The sequence below is a fragment of the Branchiostoma lanceolatum genome, chromosome 7 (genome assembly GCF_035083965.1).
Source record: "Branchiostoma lanceolatum isolate klBraLanc5 chromosome 7, klBraLanc5.hap2, whole genome shotgun sequence".
NCBI classification, from domain to species: domain Eukaryota; kingdom Metazoa; phylum Chordata; class Leptocardii; order Amphioxiformes; family Branchiostomatidae; genus Branchiostoma; species Branchiostoma lanceolatum.
In genome coordinates, this window is record NC_089728.1 from 5,955,937 (window position 1) to 5,979,442 (window position 23,506).

At 43.5% G+C, this 23,506-nt stretch overlaps 1 protein-coding gene across 1 annotated transcript; it reads right to left on the bottom strand.

Annotated features, from left to right (window-relative positions):
• Positions 1-1,875: 1,875 nt before the first annotated feature.
• On the bottom strand, positions 1,876-22,479 carry LOC136438338 (mucin-2-like). Its single transcript, XM_066433102.1, has 7 exons — positions 22,401-22,479; positions 21,634-21,915; positions 4,597-5,055; positions 4,168-4,331; positions 3,860-3,964; positions 3,429-3,519; positions 1,876-2,959 (listed from the first exon to the last, which is right to left on the bottom strand). The coding sequence occupies exons 1-7, from the start codon at positions 22,477-22,479 to the stop codon at positions 2,370-2,372; spliced, it is 1,770 nt and encodes a 589-aa protein (XP_066289199.1). The 3' UTR covers positions 1,876-2,369.
• Positions 22,480-23,506: the final 1,027 nt, after the last annotated feature.

The following is a 23,506-nucleotide window of genomic DNA, read 5'->3' on the forward strand; positions in this document are numbered from 1 at the left end:
TCAAATATGATATCTGCAGCTATTATGGTAAGGGAAATACAAGTTTCTGCATACATTATGCAAATGAGGTCCTCATTAGCATAATTTATGTCCAGGTGTATTCACCTTTCCTAGTGGTACCTACATCTCACATATGACAGCCACAGCTTTTACGGTTAGGGAAATACATGATTATGCATAAATTATGTGAATTAGGTCCTCATTAGCATAAATTATTGTCAGGTGTATTGACCTGTTCTAAAGGTACCTACATTTCAGATATAACATCCGTACTATGAAACAAAAGATACATATAACTTTCTGCAACACCATTAGTAGACTTACCACCCTTACATCTGCTTGGTTTTGGGCAGCGGAACCACCAGCTGTTGGGAATTAGGGAATACTCGCCCTAGATAAGAGACCAATGGATTCAACAGATGTGACCTCAAAGCCCATACCCACAATGGAGAAGTAGATATTCCTCATTACTTATGCAAATTCAGTCCAAATTTGCATAATTACCACTTCAGTTTGTACATCTCTGCCCAACCCACTTGCGTATCAAATAACATGAAAATCTGTCGCTCCTTTCTTCAGTTATTCTCCTTTGAAAATATTTACAAACACGCCATTGCAGTTCCAGTGACACATACCAGGGGGCCCAAAATCGACTTTGACCTTTCTCCTCCCAGCACCTACCCACATACCAAATATCATTTCAATCCATCCACACGTTCTTCAGTTATGCTGATTTTAAGCGTCCGGTGACACATACATACAAACACGGTGACACAAACATACACACACGCGCACACACACACAAACATAATAACTTCGCATGATTTGCACTTCAGTGTGTACATCTCCGTCCAACCTACCAGCGTGCCAAATAACATGAAAATCTGTTGTTCCTCTCTTCAGTTAAACCCCTTTAGAACATTTTTACAAATAGGCCATTGCAGTTCCAGGGACACAAACCAGGGGGCCCAAAATCGACCTTGACCATTCTCCTCCCAGCGCATACCCACATACCAAATATCATTACAATCCATCTACACGTTCTACAGTTATGCTGACTTTAAGCATCCGACGACACACATGCAAACGATTTACCTCCTAACTTATGCGAATTCGGTCTCATTTGCATAGTTTGCACTTAAGTGTGTACCACTTGGTCTAACCTACCTGTGTACCAAAGAACATGACGATCTGTCCATCCACTCTTCAGTTCTTCTACATTTAAGATTTTAACAAATACGCCATTGCAGTTCCAGTCACACATGCCAGGAAGCCCAAAATCGACCTTGACCTTCCTCCACCTGACACCCACCCACATACCAAAAATCATTTCAATCCATGTACAGGTTCTACAGTTATGGCGACTTTAAGCGTCCGGTGACACAAACATACACACAGACACCAAACGCAAGCAAAACAGTATCTCATGAAAAAGCCTTTTTTCATGGAGATAATTAGGTCCTCTTGTAATTATGATCTGTACACAAAGAAAAAACTATTCAGATACACTGCCAAGAAGACAATTATAGTGCAATTCATAATTTACTTTTACGAAAACAGGACACGGTGATCTGAACTAACATGGCACTTCTAGATTTAGCATTGACAGAAATATTACACAAACTTATTTGATCACATCACGTAAAAGGTATGGCCTTCAACATCTGCATAAGCTTGTATAAACATTGTCTGATTTTCACAACAACTTATTGTACCTACAAGATATTTGATATATTTTAGAGCCTGATGAATTCTCCGGCAACAGTTCAATTATAGTGCGCATCTGTAACTTACTTTTACGAAAACAGACCATGATGTTCTGCACTACCATGTCACTATTGTCTTCTAGATTGTGACATGATAGTGACATATTAACATTGTCTGATTTTCACGAGCTTGGGTTTACGTAAAAAAATTCTCCCCACACAAATCTACTGCAACAGTGAAAACTTGCTTCTATTTAAAGTAACGTTACATTTGTTCATGTTCCTTGTGGGGATTTTTCTATCCATTATAGTCAGAAGTAGAAAAGCTCTACACTGCAGTTTAATACTTATGTACACACATTAAGGTCGGCAAAGTGCTACAGTTAACCATCCCCATCACACAAAGATCAGATTCCTTCAACATTGTCAGTAGCGGGGGAAGACAGTGATTGTGCGACTGCTGGTCACAACCAACTGTCCCCCCGGCCCCACTGCAACCCCTTTCGGGTTTTCAGCGACAGCGATGTGGCGGATAAACCTGCCCCCGCTGGTGAACATCACTACGCGCTGGTTGTATGAGTTCGCCACGATGATGTGACCGGAGTTGTCCACGCAGATGCCCTCGGGATAACTCAGGTGCCTACCTCCGAACTTCGACACGTACTATCCGGTCTCGTCATACTTGTATATGGAGTGGGTGAAGGAGTCCGAGACGAAGATGTTCCCTTCCCCGTTGACGGCGACGTTCATCGGCGACCTCATCTGCTGCTGCGGACCAACACCCAACTGGAGTTTCCCGTCAGGGTTGAAGGCTTGCATCCCACCACGGTAACCGTCAGACCGTGTGACGAAAACGTGGTTATTGCACAGGTCCACGGCCATTCCGCGGAGCGCCCTCCGTGGTACGCCAGGCAGGTCAAAGTTGGCTTTGAGATGACCATCCCGCCTGACCTGTACCACGGAGTCAGGGCTGGCAGGATACCCAATCATCAAGACCCACAGATGGCCATCCTTGTCGATGGACACATCAGATGGCCTCTTTGATGGGTGCCCTAGCCCTGGTGCATCTTGTGGGAACTGGTGCAGGTAGACTCCCTCCATGCTGTACACATGGAGGTGCGCTGTGGACCGATCAGCCACCCATATCATGCTGTCGGGGGAAACTGCAACACCACGTGCACTGCGCAGTTTTCCAGCCCCCGACTCATCACCAAAGGTGATGACGTGTTCCCTGCTGCCTTGGTCAGACGTTTCTGCTGAAACAAACAAAAATGTTAACATATCTGAGGCAGCTAATTCATCTGGGTTGTTAAAACAATAAACCCGGGGAAGATACCGATCCCATTGCCCTTCCCACAGTCCACGTTTACGTTTCTTTTTATCAATCTGCGTTTCGATGCCATATAATGTATTTAACAGAAAAGGTTAATTATGACTACACCAATAATAGAAGCAGCCAATTGTTTTCATACTGCCGAACTATCTTGTATTAGCACAGTACAACCCCCTCCCCCGCATATGCTACTTTAGTATGATAGGTGTACTAAAACACTAACTTTTGATGTGTGGTTGTTATAGGAGCAACAGAAGACAGAAAGTACTTTTGAACACATTAGATATAAGAAAAAAAAATCCTGTTTTTTTCTACTTTGAAAACAAATTTTAAATAAATTACCAAAGACTAAAAAAAAGCGAAAATGAAAAAGTACTGTTCCCACAAACCTTGAGTGTTCGTGGAGACCGACGTGTTGATTGGTGTAGGTCCTGCCGCCGTGATGCCGTGTGAAGGACAACGGCTATGGACCGGACTGACCTAAACGGTTAGAATGGTCATATTATGAACATACCATCTTTGGTGCAATAAACAAAATTTCTAACTTGTTCCTATCACGCCTGATTTCTATTTTGTAAAAAAAAAAGTATATCTGGAAATATGGTGACAAAAAGTTTCCCAATGACACAAAGGACAAATTTATAATGTAGCAATTGTAAGGTTTATCTGTCATATACATAAAGTTATCATTGTTGTTTACTGGCACATCGTTGATGCAGCTAAGAAGTCGACAATAGTCATGTGTTGCTCTGTATTCTCCAAGGTTGCAGTGAAGCTGAATCCATCCATCCCAAACACAAGGAACGCTGAGAGTACTGACCTTGGTGACGTCAGCAGATGTCACTTCGTCAGTCCTCATCAGCACAGCAGAACTTTGCCAGGCAGCACGGCCAGTGGTGTTGGGTCCTGCTGTGGTTGTAGCCGGCTGTCAAGGGGTAAATGAACAATGTTGGCTGTGTCATATTTAAGGCTGACGCACTTTAATCATTTATCATAAGCAGATCTACAATGAGAAGTGGTTTCTATATAGTTTATATCATATATGTTTGTTTTGGTTTACTTTTTATCAGTTGTTTAAATTTGTTTCCCAGTCTTTTAAGCGTAATCAGCATCAATCAGCAAACTTACAGAGTCCTGGTCCCCAGGTCGGGAGTGGAGGTGCGTCAGAAGTACAGGTACCACGATCAGCAGTGTTACCAAGGTAACGGACGATATGGCAGCGCATATCAGTTGGCGTCGTGACAGGCGATGACGTAATTGTCCCCAAACGGTACGACTTTCTTGGGCTGACCCTGCGAGGCGGACAACAAAAAAACATCAATCGTGTTGGATCTACTTCAAATCCTTTACCAACACAAATCAACTTTCATGAGAAGAAATACAGCGCTATGATTTTTCTAATGTTTGAATTGCACATCAGTTTATTTAGTGCCATACAGAAGCTCTGCTTTGAAAAGTTTCTTTGTCTGTAAACTACTTGATTGTGAACAATAGAACCCTATCGGTGTCAACAGGTTTCAATCCGTTAAAAAGAGGAACATATTCTGTTTCACTAACCTGGAGGCTGGTTTGAGTTGTACATCGGGTTTGGTCGAAGCTGGCTGAGGACGGCCTGCGGATTCAGTAACGGATTTGGACCAGCCGGCCCTTGTTGGACACCACCTGTTGGTCTTTCAGGCCTCGGGGTGGAGGGGACAAGGGGTGCGTTGAGGACATCGCTGTTCAGAGCTGGCCCGAGACGCATCCCGAATGATTCTCCATCTTCATACACGTGTGTGGCGGCCGCCACAGGTTGGGCCCCATCGGTGCTTCTTCCTGGCACCGGGGTGGAGGGGACAGTCGGGGCGCTGCGAGCATCTTGGTTCAGAGGTGGTCCGAGACGCATCCCGAACGTGTCTCCATCCTCGTACGTGTGTGTGGTCGGACCAGACGGTTGCCCATCTTCCGAACCTCGAGCTTGAGCTGCATCTTGACCTTGGCCTTGGCCATCTGCTGATGGACTATCGTCCGCCGATCCTACGCAGAAGGGGAGATGGTATATTACGTAGATTAGAATAAGTGTATTAGGAAAACGTGGTATGAAGTATAGTTTGTACAATAGATTGCTGTATATATACTATCTAAACTATGACTATCAGAATCAATATGTAGGTGTACATATAATCTATATCCCTTGTAATATTCAGAACCCCATGAGTTGAATGAATGAATGAATGAATGAATATTTCATTTTCGTGTCCTGCGACTCGATAAAGTCGCCCAGCCCATACGGACTTACAGGACACCAATTGAATACATAAACTTGACATAGGAGTGTTGGTGGAGGTACAGTAATAAAAAGTAATAATCAGAAATAAATCATAATAATGGCAGTAATAAGTAACACAAAATAATATGAACATAATATTGAGTTTGTATTCTGACTGTTTATCTGTCATTGGCCTCCTCGGAAATCAGCCCTCAGCTATCTATCTGCAGGAGCTCGCCATATGTACTCCAGATTGATTCAAACGAAATTCCGCGCGCGACCTCACACCTTCACCAAATGATGCCAATCCTCACAACTGACATAATGTAAAGGTTTCTCATTAATTAGGCAAAGATGTTCCTCATTTGACTGAATTATGTTAGAAAATGATCTTTTCTACCCCGAAACACAAGTTGTAAAAAGTATGAAAGTATTATCTAAGCAGAGGTTATTATAACATTTTCTGATTAACTATGGCAAAAATACCCTATTTTGTTTGATTCATATTTCATGGTATTCACCTTTAGTTAATTTCTAAACGCCACAAGTGTGATATTATAGCATTTTGTTATCAATTATGCAAATTAGGTCTTAATTTTCATGATTTTTATTTGTTGATATTCCTCTCTTTTTCCGTTACACATGCCAAGTGTTTGGATAGTCCTATTATGTAACGCAGCGTATTTACAAGATTTTCTAGTCAATAATGCACATCGTATCTTTAGAAGCATCTAATTATGTCAACCATCATTGAATCTACATGTATATACAAACTAAAGGTCATGACAACCCGTCAACGCCTTAATTTAATTATTCCCCTTCAAAATTGTCCCCTGCAGTTCAAAAAAAAGTTCCGAGATATCAAAACCGGAAGAGCCTACACCTACCAACATACAAAATATCATAAAGACCCATCCGCAAGTTGTCGAGTTTTGCTGTTGTAAATCATGATATTTTTCGTCACCAAAGATGATGTTAGGTCTGCCATCAATAAAAACAGTTACCTAACAAATAGGTACGGAGGCAGAGCATTTTCATCGAAATAACGCGTTGCTTACTTATACATGCACAACACATTCCTCACGCAGGTATACTATAGGAATAACGCCTCAAACACATATTTCTACAGGAAAAAGCAGCCTTTCTAGTGCAAGTGAGATAATAAAGATGGAGAATAATAGATATCACAAAACTTCCTGCATTTTTCTTACATTGCGTCGCAAGACTATTTAACTATTCAACTGCTTATGTCTTTTATTAACTAAAATGTCCAGTTTGGCTCGAACAATGTAAATAATTTGCTGGCTAAATGTTTCTGTTGCCCACTGTACCAAACTGTACACAATTCAGGGAGGGGCAAGAATTGCCCTGCGCATGTAAATTTGCAGGTTTGAATTGATAAATAAATGAATACCATCATGAAGGTTGATGTAAGATTCCCATCGTCTACGCTTACGTTTTACTTCTGGTCTCACAAACGTTCCTGAATATATATATATATAAATATATATCACATACTTATTAAACAACAGAACGTTTTACCATTGGCATACAACATTATGCAAATATTCATTTCAGAAATAATCAGTCTTGGGGGACTTTACATGCACCCTAATATACCCTTATGCCCTGTTATGTTTTTAAATAAGCGCTAGTACAACTGCCACTACATAGCATAGACTCCCGCGCGGCGGTAATTAGATTCAAATATGTCGAAAGGGAATGTTTCTACAGCGTTTGGGTTAACCACAGTTCCACAACAATTGTAACTAAGTCTTATAAGATATCATGACAATTTAGCCAACTTTCTGCAGACCTGTTTTGCCTCTAATGTTAAGCAGCGATCATGGGTCTTGTTGTAGGACCGAATGTGAATTTTAGGCTGTTGTCATATAAAGCAGTTTTCATAGTGCTATGACTGAATTTCTGATGCATATTCAAAGTTCGGCACATATACTCACGTTATACTCCATGTGCCTTGTACAAGTATTACACACGGGTCTAGCTACAGCGTACATTTTCCCATTCACAGCGGATCAATACTTTATCAGATGCTTTATTAGAAAGTACCGACAAGTCTACTAGACTAAACTCGACAACAATTGTACGACATTTTTAGATTACTTGGAAACTATGGAAACTATGGAATGCTCTGAATATGATGTTTTACGTAGCAAGTTATTTACATTTCTCAAATCAAGTACAAAAGATTTTAAGAGTCTCAATGCTACAGACAGATTTGAAGATATATTTAGATGCGCACAGCCGCTCTAAATCCCTAAGGTCCGGGTACTTAATGTGCACATGCGCACTGGTCTAACACGCCCAGCCACGCCTGGCCACGCGAGAGATCATGGTGTCACGTAGCACTGCTATGGTAACAAGATATAAAATATATAAAATATAAAAAATATGGAAACTAATGATTAGCCCCATGCACACGATTGTAACACTATATCATAGACTTATGTTATAATAGCCCTTATTGCATTAGTGATTAGGATGTGACTAATTGATAGTAACGAGGATGTAACTGTACATGTATCATTAGAGAAATGGAAGATAGAGGGAAACATGGCGTAGTGGTTTGCTTCTTGTGTCTTCTTAAGAAATCTCAAATGTCTCGCTTGAAAAGTTGAGCCTCTGAGCTGAGCTGATTGCAGGGTGTAAGTGCTTTGAACTAAGCTCAGAGGCTCAACTTTTCAAGCAAGAAGACACTTGAAACTTCTTACAAAGTCCTTGGGTCATTAAGAAATGGTAGAAAATGGCAAAATAGTGTGAAAAATTTATCAGTGGGGCGCCGCTATAGATACCACATGGGCTGGCTAACTCTTTTAACAGATTATTCTTCCTATTTGGCCAATTTCTTCTATTTTTCAGCAATCTAAAGGGAACTGTGGAAGGAAAAGTTGTATGGATTCTGCTGTCAACACAAGATTTACAGAATTCATCATGACTGGAATATACCTATTCAATATTTTGCAGCTTCAGAAGCTAGTCTTGAAATTTCTACTTGTCTTTGCGGGACAATATTAATTAGTTTCCCCAAAACAGGTGTCTCAGTCGTCATGACAACTGATTAGGTAATATCAAGCTTGCCACAAGACTCAAGAGTCATTGAGAATTTTGAATCCTGCGACGGAGATCGTTACAAATTCAGACCGCGGGGTGCGTTCGACGCTATCCGGCCGTTGGAATCATTAAAAAAAACGAAAGGCTCCAAAAGTATCGCCTCCCCTAAGTACACCATTTATCTACAAGTTTGTTTCTTATTTGATTTGATATTGGGGTAAAGAGTAGATCTAGACACGAGGAACTGTTGAGTGTTTCGATTCTTTAAAGTTAATGCTATGTTGTTGATTTTTCCACGATAATAGACATTAGTGCATGCTGTGTTTTTTTCCTCATTTTTTATCGGCCCACAATATAAACTACAAGGCCCATGGCAACAAGTTAAAACAAATATATATATTTACATACTTTGTGTTCTTATCTAGCTATATAGTCTATTTTCATTTTGTTCTAAAGTTACAATATATGAGTTTGCATTTTGTCTATTGTGCCTGAACTGTGGGAAAAACAGTGAGAAAAACGTGTTACCATGGTTTGGATCTCTGTATAAGTTTAATCTATCTTCACAATGTTACAATTGGAACTGACCTGACGGCAGATCCGCACCGTACATCGGATTCAGCGGCAGGTTGACGAGGTCTTCCTCCCGCAGCCTGTGCCGGTGTTCTATGAAATATGGTCCGGCGTGAGAATCTGTCCGGGGCGTGGCCTAAAAACTACGAAGGCCCACAAGTACAAAGTACGCCAACGAAGACTAATGTATCGCCCTACCTTACTGTCTTACAGTAACAGTAACAAAGCACTGACAACGAATTATATTATATAACGTAAGTAGATACATCAAATCAGATATCCTATAATAGCAAGAGGTTCATTTCCTCATATATGGCGTCGTAGCAATTGGAAGAGTGTGAGGGGGGGGGGCATTTTCCACGCCGGGCGGACCAAATGTCATAGAAGGTCGTGAGAATCTGTCCATCCTAATGAAATCGCGGTATCTTTCCTCGAACCACTTCTCAAACATGTTTTATCGCAATATTAAGACTCAAGTACATATGTCCGACTTAATAAGACTGGTCGTAATGCCCTGAGCCACTCCATATGGAAGGTGAGAGGGGGGGACCACTTTCCACGGGCGGACCAAATGTCATAGAAGGTCGTGAGAATCTGTCCGCCCTACTGAAAATCGCGGTATCGTTCAATAAACACTTCTTAAACAAGTTTTATCGCAATGTTAAGACTCAAAAACATGTGTCCGACTTAATAAGACTGATTGGAATGACCCAACTCACTCCATTTGGAAGAGTGTGAGGGGGGACCATTTTCCACGGGCGGACCAAATGTCATAGAAGGTCGTGAGAATCTGTCCGCCCTGCTGAAAATTGCGCAATCGTTCCTCAAACCACTTCTCAAACATGTTTTATCGCAATATTAAGACTCAAGTACATATGTCCGACTTTATAAGACTGGTTGTAATGACCTGAGCCACTCCAAATGGAAAGTGAGAGGGGGGGACCACTTTCCACGGGCGGACCAAATGTCATAGAAAGTCGTGAGAATCTGTCCGCCCTGCTGAAAATTGCGGTATCGTTCCTCAAACCACTTCTCAAACATGTTTCATCGCAATATTAAGACTCAAATACATGTGTCCGACTTTATAAGACTGGTTGTAATGACCTAACTCACTCCATTTGGAAGAGTGTGAGGGGGGACCATTTTCCATGGGCCCAAATGTCATAGAAGGTCGTGAGAATCTGTCCGCCCTAGTGAAAATCGCGGTATCGTTCCTCAAACCACTTCTCAAACATGTTTTTTTTTCAACGCTAACATTCAAGTACACATGACCGAGTTAAAAAGATTGATTGGAATACCCCAAGTCCATGATTTGGAAGAGTGTGAGGGGGGACCATTTTCCACGGGCGGACCAAATGTGATAGAAGGTCGTGAGAATCGGTCCGCCCTAATGAAAATCGCCGTATCGTTCCTCAAACGACTTCTCAAACATGTTTTATCGCAATGTTAAGACTCAAATACATGTGTCCGAGTTAATAAGACTGATTGGAATAACCCAACTCACTCCATTTGGAAAGTGAGAGGGGGGGACGACTTTCCACGGGCGGACCAAATGTCATAGAAGGTCGTGAGAATCTGTCCGCCCTACTGAAAATCGCGGCATCGTTAAACAAAACACCTCTCAAACATGTTTTTTCGCAATGTTAAGACTCAAGTACATATATCCGAGTTAATATGACTGATTGAAATAACCCAACTCACTCCATTTGGGAGAGTGTGAGGGGGGATCATTTTCCACGTGCGGACAAAATGTGATAGAAGGTCGTGAGAATCTGTCCGCCCTAATAAAAATCGTCGTATCGTTCCTCAAACCACTTCTCAAACATGTTTTATCGCAATATTACGACTCAAGTACATGTGTCCGAGTTAATAAGACTGATTGGAATAACCCAACTCACTCCATATTGAAAATGAGAGGGGGGGAACACTTTCCACGGGCGAACTCCAATGTCATAGAAGGTCGTGAGAATCTGTCCGCCCTACTGAAAATCGCGGCATCGTTAAACAAAACACTTCTCAAACATGTTTTATCGCAATGTTAAGACTCAAAAACATGTGTCCGACTTAATAAGACTGATTGGAATGACCCAACTCACTCCATTTGGAAGAGTGTGAGGGGGGACCATTTTCCACGGGCGGACCAAATGTCATAGAAGGTCGTGAGAATCTGTCCGCCCTGCTGAAAATTGCGCAATCGTTCCTCAAACCACTTCTCAAACATGTTTTATCGCAATATTAAGACTCAAGTACATATGTCCGACTTTATAAGACTGGTTGTAATGACCTGAGCCACTCCATATGGAAAGTGAGAGGGGGGGACCACTTTCCACGGGCGGACCAAATGTCATAGAAGGTCGTGAGAATCTGTCCGCCCTGCTGAAAATTGCGGTATCGTTCCTCAAACCACTTCTCAAACATGTTTTATCGCAATATTAAGACTCAAATACATGTGTCCGACTTTATAAGACTGGTTGTAATGACCTAACTCACTCCATTTGGAAGAGTGTGAGGGGGGACCATTTTCCATGGGCCCAAATGTCATAGAAGGTCGTGAGAATCTGTCCGCCCTAGTGAAAATCGCGGTATCGTTCCTCAAACCACTTCTCAAACATGTTTTTTTTTCAACGCTAACATTCAAGTACACATGACCGAGTTAAAAAGATTGATTGGAATACCCCAAGTCCATGATTTGGAAGAGTGTGAGGGGGGACCATTTTCCACGGGCGGACCAAATGTGATAGAAGGTCGTGAGAATCGGTCCGCCCTAATGAAAATCGCCGTATCGTTCCTCAAACGACTTCTCAAACATGTTTTATCGCAATGTTAAGACTCAAATACATGTGTCCGAGTTAATAAGACTGATTGGAATAACCCAACTCACTCCATTTGGAAAGTGAGAGGGGAGGACGACTTTCCACGGGCGGACCAAATGTCATAGAAGGTCGTGAGAATCTGTCCGCCCTACTGAAAATCGCGGCATCGTTAAACAAAACACCTCTCAAACATGTTTTTTCGCAATGTTAAGACTCAAGTACATATATCCGAGTTAATATGACTGATTGAAATAACCCAACTCACTCCATTTGGGAGAGTGTGAGGGGGGATCATTTTCCACGTGCGGACAAAATGTGATAGAAGGTCGTGAGAATCTGTCCGCCCTAATAAAAATCGTCGTATCGTTCCTCAAACCACTTCTCAAACATGTTTTATCGCAATATTACGACTCAAGTACATGTGTCCGAGTTAATAAGACTGATTGGAATAACCCAACTCACTCCATATGGAAAATGAGAGGGGGGGACCACTTTCCACGGGCGGACCCAATGTCATAGAAGGTCGTGAGAATCTGTCCGCCCTATTGAAAATCGCGGCATCGTTAAACAAAACACTTCTCAAACATGTTTTTTTCGCAATGTTAAGACTCAAATACATATGTCCGAGTTAATAAGACTGATTGGATTAACCCAACTCACTCAATTTGGAAAGTGAGAGGGGGGGACGACTTTCCACGGGCGGACCAAATGTCATAGAAGGTCGTGAGAATCTGTCCGCTCTAATGAAAATCGCCGTATCGTTCCTGAAACCACTTCTCAAACATGTTTTATCGCAATGTTAAGACTCAAATACATGTGTCCGACTTAATAAGACTGATTGGAATGACCTAACTCACTCAATTTGGAAGAGTATGAGGGGGGACCATTTTCCACGGGCGGACCCAATGTCATAGAAGGTCGTCAGAATCTGTCCGCCCTGCTGAAAATTGCGGTATCGTTCCTCAAACCACTTCTCAAACATGTTTTATCGCAATATTAAGACTCAAGTACATATGTCCGACTTTATAAGACTGGTTGTAATGACCTGAGCCACTCCATATGGAAAGTGAGAGGGGGGGACCACTTTCCACGGGCGGACCAAATGTCATAGAAGGTCGTGAGAATCTGTCCGTCCTACTGAAAATCGCGGTATCGTTCCTCAAACCACTTCTCAAACATGTTTTATCGCAATATTAAGACTCAAATACATGTGTCCGACTTTATAAGACTGGTTGTAATGACCTAACTCACTCCATTTGGAAGAGAGTGAGGGGGGCCCATTTTCCATGGGCCCAAATGTCATAGAAGGTCGTGAGAATCGGTCCGCCCTGCTGAAAATCGCGGTATCGTTCCTCAAACCACTTCTCAAACATGTTTTATCGCAATATTAAAACTCAAATACATGTGTCCGACTTTATAAGACTGGTTGTAATGACCTAACTCACTCCATTTGGAAGAGAGTAAGGGGGGACCATTTTCCTTGGGCCCAAATGTCATAGAAGGTCGTGAGAATCGGTACGCCCTGCTGAAAATCGCGGTATCGTTCCTCAAACCACTTCTCAAACATGTTTTATCGCAATATTAAGACTCAAATACATGTGTCCGACTTAATAAGACTGATTGGAATGACCTAACTCACTCCATTTGGAAGAGAGTGAGGGGGGACCATTTTCCTTGGGCCCAAATGTCATAGAAGGTCGTGAGAATCGGTCCGCCCTGCTGAAAATCGCGGTATCGTTCCTCAAACCACTACTCAAACATGTTTTATCGCAATGTTAAGACCCAAGTACATATGTCCGAGTTAATAAGACTGATTGGAATAACCCAACTCACTCCATTTGGAAAGTGAGAGGGGGGACCAGTTTCCACGGGCGGACCAAATGTCATAGCAGGTCGTGAGAATCTGTCCGCCCTGCTGAAAATCGCGGTATCGTTCCTCAATCTACTTCTCAAACATCATTTATCGCAATGTTAAGACTCCAATACATGTGTCCGAGTTAATAAGACTGATTGGATTAACCCAACTCACTCCATTTGGAAAGTAAGAGGGGGGGACGACTTTCCACGGGCGCACCAAATGTCATAGAAGGTCGTGAGAATCTGTCCGCTCTAATGAAAATCGCGGCATCGTTCCTGAAACCACTTCTCAAACATGTTATATTGCAATATTAAGACTCAAATACATGTGTCCGACTTAATAAGACTGATTGGAATGACCTAACTCACTCCATTTGGAAGAGTATGAGGGGGGACCATTTTCCACGGGCGGACCCAATGTCATAGAAGGTCGTCAGAATCTGTCCGCCCTGCTGAAAATTGCGGTATCGTTCCTCAAACCACTTCTCAAACATGTTTTATCGCAATATTAAGACTCAAGTACATATGTCCGACTTTATAAGACTGGTTGTAATGACCTGAGCCACTCCATATGGAAAGTGAGAGGGGGGGACCACTTTCCACGGGCGGACCAAATGTCATAGAAGGTCGTGAGAATCTGTCCGTCCTATTGAAAATCGCGGTATCGTTCCTCAAACCACTTCTCAAACATGTTTTATCGCATTATTAAGACTCAAGTACATATGTCCGACTTAATAACACTGGTTGTAATGACCTGAGCCACTCCATATGGAAAGTGAGAGGGGGGGGGGGACCACTTTCCACGGGCGGACCATATGTCATAGAAGGTCGTGTGAATCTGTCCGCTCTAATGAAAATTGCGGTATCGTTCCTCAAACCACTTCTCAAACATGTTTTATCGCAATATCAAGACTCAAATACATGTGTCCGACTTTATAAGACTGGTTGTAATGACCTAACTCACTCCATTTGGAAGAGAGTGAGGGGGACCATTTTCCTTGGGCCCAAATGTCATAGAAGGTCGTGAGAATCGGTCCGCCCTGCTGAAAATCGCGGTATCGTTCCTCAAACCACTTTTCAAACATGTTTTATCGCAATATTAAGACTCAAGTACATATGTCCGACTTAATAAGACTGATTGTAATGACATTAGCCACTCCATTTGGAAAGTGAGAGGGGGGACGAGTTTCCAAGGGCGGACCAAATGTCATAGAAGGTCGTGAGAATCTGTCCGCCCTAATAAAAATTGCGGTATCGTTCCTCAAACCACTTCTCAAACATGTTTTATCGCAATATTAAGACTCAAATACATGTGTCCGACTTAATAAGACTGATTGGAATGACCTAACTCACTCACTCAATTTGGAAGAGTGTGTGGGGGGGGGGACCACTTTCCACGGGCGGACCAAATGTCATAGAAGGTCGTGAGAATCTGTCCGACCTTCTGAAAATCGCGGTATCGTTCCTCAAACCACTTCTCAAACATGTTTTTTTCGCAATGTTATGACTCAAGTACATGTGTCCGAGTTAATAAGACTGATTGGAATGACCTAAGTCAAGTGGTCCCCCCTCTTACTTTCCAAATGGAGTGGCTTAGGTCATTACAACCACTCTTATTAACTCGGACATATATGTACTTGAGTCTTAACGTTGCGAAAAAACATGCCTGAGAAGTGGTTTGAGGAACGATACCGCGATTTTCAGTAGGGCGGACAGATTCTCACGACCTTCTATGACATTTGGTCCGCCCGTGGAAAGTGGTCCCCCCTCACACTCTTCCAAATTGAGTGAGTTGGGTTATTCCAATCAGTCTTATTAACTCGGACACATGTACTTGGGTCTTAACATTGCGATAAAACATGATTGAGAAGTGTTTTGTTTAACGATGCCGCGATTTTCATTAGGGCGGACAGATTCTCACGACCTTCTATGACATTTAGTCCGCCCGTGGAAAGTGGTCCCCCCTCTCACTTTCCAAATGGAGTGGCTAAGGTCATTACAATCAGTCTTATTAACTCGGACATATGTACTTGAGTCTTAACATTGCGAAAAAACATGTTTGAGAAGTGTTTTGAGGAACGATTGCGCGATTTTCAGTAGGGCGGACAGATTCTCACGACCTTCTATGACATTTGGTCCGCCCGTGGAAAGTGGTCCCCCCTCTCACTTTCCAAATGGAGTGAGTTAGGTTATGCCAATCAGTCTTATTAACTCGGACATATGTACTTGACTCTTAACATTGCGAAAAAAACATGTTTGAGAAGTGTTTTGTTTAACGATACCGCGATTTTCAGTAGGGCGGACAGTTTCTCACGACCTTCTATGACATTTGGTCCGCCCGTGGAAAGTGGTCCCCTCTCTTACTTTCCAAATGGAGTGGCTTAGGTCATTACAACCACACTTATTAACTCGGATATATGTACTTGAGACTTAACGTTGCGAAAAAACATGCCTGAGAAGTGTTTTGAGGAACCATACCGCGATTTTCAGTAGGGCGGACAGATTCTCACGACCTTCTATGACATTTGGTCCGCCCGTGGAAAGTCGTCCCCCTCACACTCTTCCAAATTGAGTGAGTTGGGTTTTTCCAATCAGTCTTATTAACTCGGACACATGTACTTGGGTCTTAACATTGCGATAAAACATGATTGAGAAGTGTTTTGTTTAACGATGCCGCGATTTTCATTAGGGCGGACAGATTCTCACGACCTTCTATGACATTTAGTCCGCCCGTGGAAAGTAGTCCCCCCTCTCACTTTCCAAATGGAGTGGCTAAGGTCATTACAATCAGTCTTATTAACTCGGACATATGTACTTGAGTCTTAACATTGCGATAAAACATGTTTGAGAAGTGTTTTGAGGAACGATTGCGCGATTTTCAGTAGGGCGGACAGATTCACACGACCTTCTATGACATTTGGTCCGCCCGTGGAAAGTGGTCCCCCCTCTCACTTTCCAAATGGAGTGAGTTAGGTTATGCCAATCAGTCTTATTAACTCGGACATATGTACTTGAGTCTTAACATTGCGAAAAAAACATGTTTGAGAAGTGTTTTGTTTAACGATGCCGCGATTTTCAGTAGGGCGGACAGATTCTCACGACCTTCTATGACATTTGGTCCGCCCGTGGAAAGTGGTCCCCCCCTCTCACTTTCCATATGGAGTGGCTCAGGTCATTACAAGCAGTCTTATAAAGTCGGACATATGTACTTGAGTCTTAATATTGCGATAAAACATGTTTGAGAAGTGGTTTGAGGAACGATACCGCAATTTTCAGCAGGGCGGACAGATTCTCACGACCTTCTATGACATTTAGTCCGCCCGTGGAAAGTGGTCCCCCCTCTCACTTTCCAAATGGAGTGGATAAGGTCATTACAATCAGTCTTATTAACTCGGACATATGTACTTGAGTCTTAACATTGCGAAAAAAACATGTTTGAGAAGTGTTTTGAGGAACGATTGCGCGATTTTCAGTAGGGCGAACAGATTCTCACGACCTTCTATGACATTTGGTCCGCCCGTGGAAAGTGGTCCCCCCTCTCACTTTCCAAATGGAGTGAGTTAGGTTATGCCAATCAGTCTTATTAACTCGGACATATGTACTTGAGTCTTAACATTGCGAAAAAAACATGTTTGAGAAGTGTTTTGTTTAACGATACGGCCATTTTCAGTAGGGCGGACAGATTCTCACGACCTTCTATGACATTTGGTCCGCCCGTGGAAAGTCGTCCCCCTCACACTCTTCCAAATTGAGTGAGTTGGGTTTTTCCAATCAGTCTTATTAACTCGGACACATGTACTTGGGTCTTAACATTGCGATAAAACATGATTTAGAAGTGTTTTGTTTAACGATGCCGCGATTTTCATTAGGGCGGACAGATTCTCACGACCTTCTATGACATTTGGTCCGCCCGTGGAAAGTCGTCCCCCTCACACTCTTCCAAATTGAGTGAGTTGGGTTTTTCCAATCAGTCTTATTAACTCGGACACATGTACTTGGGTCTTAACATTGCGAAAAAACATGATTGAGAAGTGTTTTGTTTAACGATGCCGCAATTTTCATTAGGGCGGACAGATTCTCACGACCTTCTATGACATTTAGTCCGCCCGTGGAAAGTAGTCCCCCCTCTCACTTTCCAAATGGAGTGGCTAAGGTCATTACAATCAGTCTTATTAACTCGGACATATGTACTTGAGTCTTAACATTGCGAAAAAACATGTTTGAGAAGTGTTTTGAGGAACGATTGCGCGTTTTTCAGTAGGGCGGACATATTCTCACGACCTTCTATGACATTTGGTCCGCCCGTGGAAAGTGGTCCCCCCTCTCACTTTCCAAATGGAGTGAGTTAGGTTATGCCAATCAGTCTTATTAACTCGGACATATGTACTTGAGTCTTAACATTGCGAAAAAAACATGTTTGAGAAGTGTTTTGTTTAACGATGCCGCGATTTTCAGTAGGGCGGACAGATTCTCACGACCTTCTATGACATTTGGTCCGCCCGTGGAAAGTGGTCCCCCCCTCTCACTTTCCATATGGAGTGGCTCAGGTCATTACAACCAGTCTTATAAAGTCGGACATATGTACTTGAGTCTTAATATTGCGATAAAACATGTTTGAGAAGTGGTTTGAGGAACGATTGCGCGATTTTCAGTAGGGCGGACATATTCTCACGACCTTCTATGACATTTGGTCCCCCCGTGGAAAGTGGTCCCCCCTCTCACTTTCCAAATGGAGTGAGTTAGGTTATGCCAATCAGTCTTATTAACTCGGACATATGTACTTGAGTCTTAACATTGCGAAAAAAACATGTTTGAGAAGTGTTTTGTTTAACGATGCCGCGATTTTCAGTAGGGCGGACAGATTCTCACGACCTTCTATGACATTTGGTCCGCCCGTGGAAAGTCGTCCCCCCCTCTCACTTTCCATATGGAGTGGCTCAGGTCATTACAACCAGTCTTATAAAGTCGGACATATGTACTTGAGTCTTAATATTGCGATAAAACATGTTTGAGAAGTGGTTTGAGGAACGATACCGCAATTTTCAGCAGGGCGGACAGATTCTCACGACCTTCTATGACATTGGGTCCGCCCGTGGAAAATGGCCCCCCCCTCATACTCTTCCAAATGGAGTGAGTTAGGTCATTCCAATCAGTCTTATTAAGTCGGACACATGTATTTGAGTCTTAACATTGCGATAAAACATGTTTGAGAAGTGGTTTGGGGAACGATACGGCGATTTTCATTAGAGCGGACAGATTCTCACGACCTTCTATGACATTTGGTCCGCCCGTGGAAAGTCGTCCCCCCTCTCACTTTCCAAATGGAGTGAGTTGGGTTAATCCAATCAGTCTTATTAACTCGGACACATGTATTTGAGTCTTAACATTGCGATAAAACATGTTTGAGAAGTGGTTTGAGGAACGATACGGCCATTTTCAGTAGGGCGGACAGATTCTCACGACCTGCTATGACATTTGGTCCGCCCGTGGAAACTGGTCCCCCCTCTCACTTTCCAAATGGAGTGGCTAATGTCATTACAATCATTTTTATAAAGTCGGACATATGTACTTGAGTCTTAATATTGCGATAAAACATGTTTGAGAAGTGGTTTGAGGAACTATACCGCGATTTTCAGCAGGGCGGACCGATTCTCACGACCTTCTATGACATTTGGGCCCATGGAAAATGGTCCCCCCTCACTCTCTTCCAAATGGTGTGAGTTAGGTCATTACAACCAGTCTTATAAAGTCGGACACATGTATTTGAGTCTTAATATTGCGATAAAACATGTTTGAGAAGTGGTTTGAGGAACGATACCGCGATTTTCAGCAGGGCGGACCGATTCTCACGACCTTCTATGACATTTGGTCCGCCCGTGGAAAGTCGTCCCCCCCTCTCACTTTCCATATGGAGTGGCTCAGGTCATTACAACCAGTCTTATAAAGTCGGACATATGTACTTGAGTCTTAATATTGCGATAAAACATGTTTGAGAAGTGGTTTGAGGAACGATACCGCAATTTTCAGCAGGGCGGACAGATTCTCACGACCTTCTATGACATTGGGTCCGCCCGTGGAAAATGCCCCCCCCCCCTCATACTCTTCCAAATGGAGTGAGTTAGGTCATTCCAATCAGTCTTATTAAGTCGGACACATGTATTTGAGTCTTAACATTGCGATAAAACATGTTTGAGAAGTGGTTTGGGGAACGATACGGCGATTTTCATTAGAGCGGACAGATTCTCACGACCTTCTATGACATTTGGTCCGCCCGTGGAAAGTCGTCCCCCCTCTCACTTTCCAAATGGAGTGAGTTGGGTTAATCCAATCAGTCTTATTAACTCGGACACATGTATTTGAGTCTTAACATTGCGATAAAACATGTTTGAGAAGTGGTTTGAGGAACGATACGGCCATTTTCAGTAGGGCGGACAGATTCTCACGACCTGCTATGACATTTGGTCCGCCCGTGGAAACTGGTCCCCCCTCTCACTTTCCAAATGGAGTGGCTAATGTCATTACAATCATTTTTATAAAGTCGGACATATGTACTTGAGTCTTAATATTGCGATAAAACATGTTTGAGAAGTGGTTTGAGGAACTATACCGCGATTTTCAGCAGGGCGGACCGATTCTCACGACCTTCTATGACATTTGGGCCCATGGAAAATGGTCCCCCCTCACTCTCTTCCAAATGGTGTGAGTTAGGTCATTACAACCAGTCTTATAAAGTCGGACACATGTATTTGAGTCTTAATATTGCGATAAAACATGTTTGAGAAGTGGTTTGAGGAACGATACCGCGATTTTCAGCAGGGCGGACCGATTCTCTCGACCTTCTATGACATTTGGTCCGCCCGTGGAAAGTGGTCCCCCCCTCTCACTTTCCATATGGAGTGGCTCAGGTCATTACAACCAGTCTTATTAAGTCGGACATATGTACTTGAGTCTTAATATTGCGATAAAACATGTTTGAGAAGTGGTTTGAGGAACGATACCGCAATTTTCAGCAGGGCGGACAGATTCTCACGACCTTCTATGACATTGGGTCCGCCCGTGGAAAATGGTCCCCCCTCACACTCTTTCAAATGGAGTGAGTTAGGTCATTCCAATCAGTCTTATTAAGTCGGACACATGTATTTGAGTCTTAACATTGCGATAAAACATGTTTGAGAAGTGGTTTCAGGAACGATACGGCGATTTTCAGTAGGGCGGACAGATTCTCACGACCTGCTATGACATTTGGTCCGCCCGTGGAAAGTCGTCCCTTCCTCAAACTCTTCTAAATTATGGACTTGGGGTCTTACACTCAGTCTTATTAACTCGGACATATGAACTTGAGTCGTAACGTTGCGATAAAATATGTTTGAGAAGTGGTTTGAGCAATGATACCGCGACTTTCGTAGGGCGGACAGATTCTCACGACCTTCTATCACATTTTGTTCGCCCGTGAAAAATGGTCCCCCTCACACTCTTCCAAATGGAGTGACTTAGGTTATTCCAATCAGTCTTATTAACTCGGCCATATGCACTTGAGTCTTAACGTTGCGACAAAACATGTTTGATAAGTGTTTTTTAACGATACCGCGATTTTCAGTAGGGCGGACAGATTCTCACGGCCTTATATCACATTTGGTCCTCCCGTGGAAAGTGGTCCTCCCTTACACTCTTCCAAATACAGTAGTTTAGTTATTACAATTAGGTTCGTTAACTAGGTGAATAATTCTAAATTGTCATAATGGTAGGCCTCTTTTTTTTTTTCTTCTGGGACTGTAGTTTGGTATGTAGTACAGAAAAACACTATTTGTACTACTACTGTAGCTTTTATAGGTAAACGAACACCTCATCTTGTGTGGTTTTTGATTTGATATCTTTTAACTATGCTAAACCTTACTCCAATGTAAACAGAACTCCGTGATTAATAGTGCTTCATGCACGATAATACATTGTATGTGTGGGCCTTCGTAGTTCTAAGACCACGCCCACTTCCTGTGTCAGCGCACCAAATATGGTACCCGGACCGATTCTCACGCCCGGACAGAATCTCATAGAACACCGGTACACACCCGCTCTTTTTGCATCTCGCTGTTTGGGAAGAGGAAACCGCGCCGCCGGGGTCTGTGCGGGGGGACGGGATGGTTCGCGTGCCGCCGGGGTCTGTGCGGGGGGACGGGATGGTTCGCGTGCCGCCGGGGTCTGTGCGGGGGGACGGGATGGTTCGCGTGCCGCCGGGGTCTGTGCGGGGGGACGGGATGGTTCGCGTGCCGCCGGGGTCTGTGCGGGGGGACGGGATGGTTCGCGTGCCGCCGGGGTCTGTGCGGGGGGACGGGATGGTTCGCGTGGGATCCGTTCAGGGTGACGAGACGGTTCCCCAGGAGTCTGTCCGCAGGGACGAGACCACTGGACAAACTCCTCTTCGGGGCGACGAGACCGTGCCTTCCGAGCCTGTTTTGAGGGGAGAGGTGTTTTTTATATCTTTTTTTTTTAATTGCCACATAACTTCAGTACTATTTATTTTTTTACTTAATTCTTCCCCAAATGTACATAGGCAGGGAGAGCACAATTCCCTGAATGAGTACAATTTGTTACATTGTTCATTAAAATACATCTGCAAAACAAGGACAAATACAAAGTTATCAAAATATTCACCGGAGTCTGTCCGGAGGAACCGGGCTGTGTCCCCGTAATCTGCTCGTGTCGACGTCGGGACTTTTTCGGGGGAAGAGGCGGCGGTGCCTCCGAATCTTCTTGGGGAGATGACATCGGAGTTTCTCCGTTTTCCTGACGTGTGGACCCACCTGGGTCAATCAAATCTGCTGCTATCTGGCTGTTTGCTGTTTGTGTGTGCTGCACTTCGTCTGCCGGGGCCTCCGCCATCTCGCCCTCGGGCCGCACCCGATCTGGTGCCGATCGCAAAATGCGCTTTCTCCGCTGTGTCGTGTTGGAAAAAGCCAACCCCGCTAATTGTCTAGAGATTAGACGTGGCATTTCATAAGCACGCAATATCCACAACAGCTACTTTCTGTATGTTTAGGAGGAATTTTCCAATTTGCCATGAGTTATTTTCCTCTTTGATGCCAGAGACCTTTGAAGTCATGATATACATGTGCATAGTACACTCTGGCACAACATGTTGTTGTACGTATTCTTTCTGTCGTTGCAACGTTAAGTTGCCAATTTGAAAAAAAAATGTTTTAAGAGAACTAGGAAGTGAAAAGGGTAAAGATGTAAGCAAACTCAAGTAACCTAACCAGAAGATGCAGATCATGTTTATGGTGAAAGGCGTCGCTTCTGTTTTGTTTTGTTGAGAGCTGCAGATCCTTATACCGTGTATCATCACCGTTTTACCTTTTCAAAAATAACTGGTAACGTTACAATGTGTAACATGGCCAAGTTGTGACCCTACAGGAGGGAAACTTCGTGCTTTCGGTAGCGCCATACGTACTTGTGGGGACAGTCCCCCATGTTTAAGGGTTAGGGGTTGGGGTAGCCTGTATTTACACAAGCTCTCAGCCGGAGGTTACTGACCCCCACCCATCTAGGGTTAAAGGCGGTTACGGAAACCGGCTGGACACTAGGAGCGCGATTCGTCAGGCTAGGGGTTGGGGGTGTCCGAACATAAGGGTGTGTCCGAACACTGGGGGGTGTCGGAACATAGGGGTGCGTTCGAACATAGGGCGCGGATGTCTGAACATGGGGGTGCCTGCTGAACATGGAGGTGCCAGAACATAGGGGTGCCAGAACATAGGGGTGCCAGAACATAGGGGTACCAGAACAGAGGGGTGCCAGAACATAGGGGTGCCAGAACATAGGGGTGCCAGAACATATGGGTGCCAGAACATAGGGGTACCAGAACAGAGGGGTGCCAGAACAGAGGGGTGCCAGAACAAAGGGGTGCCAGAAC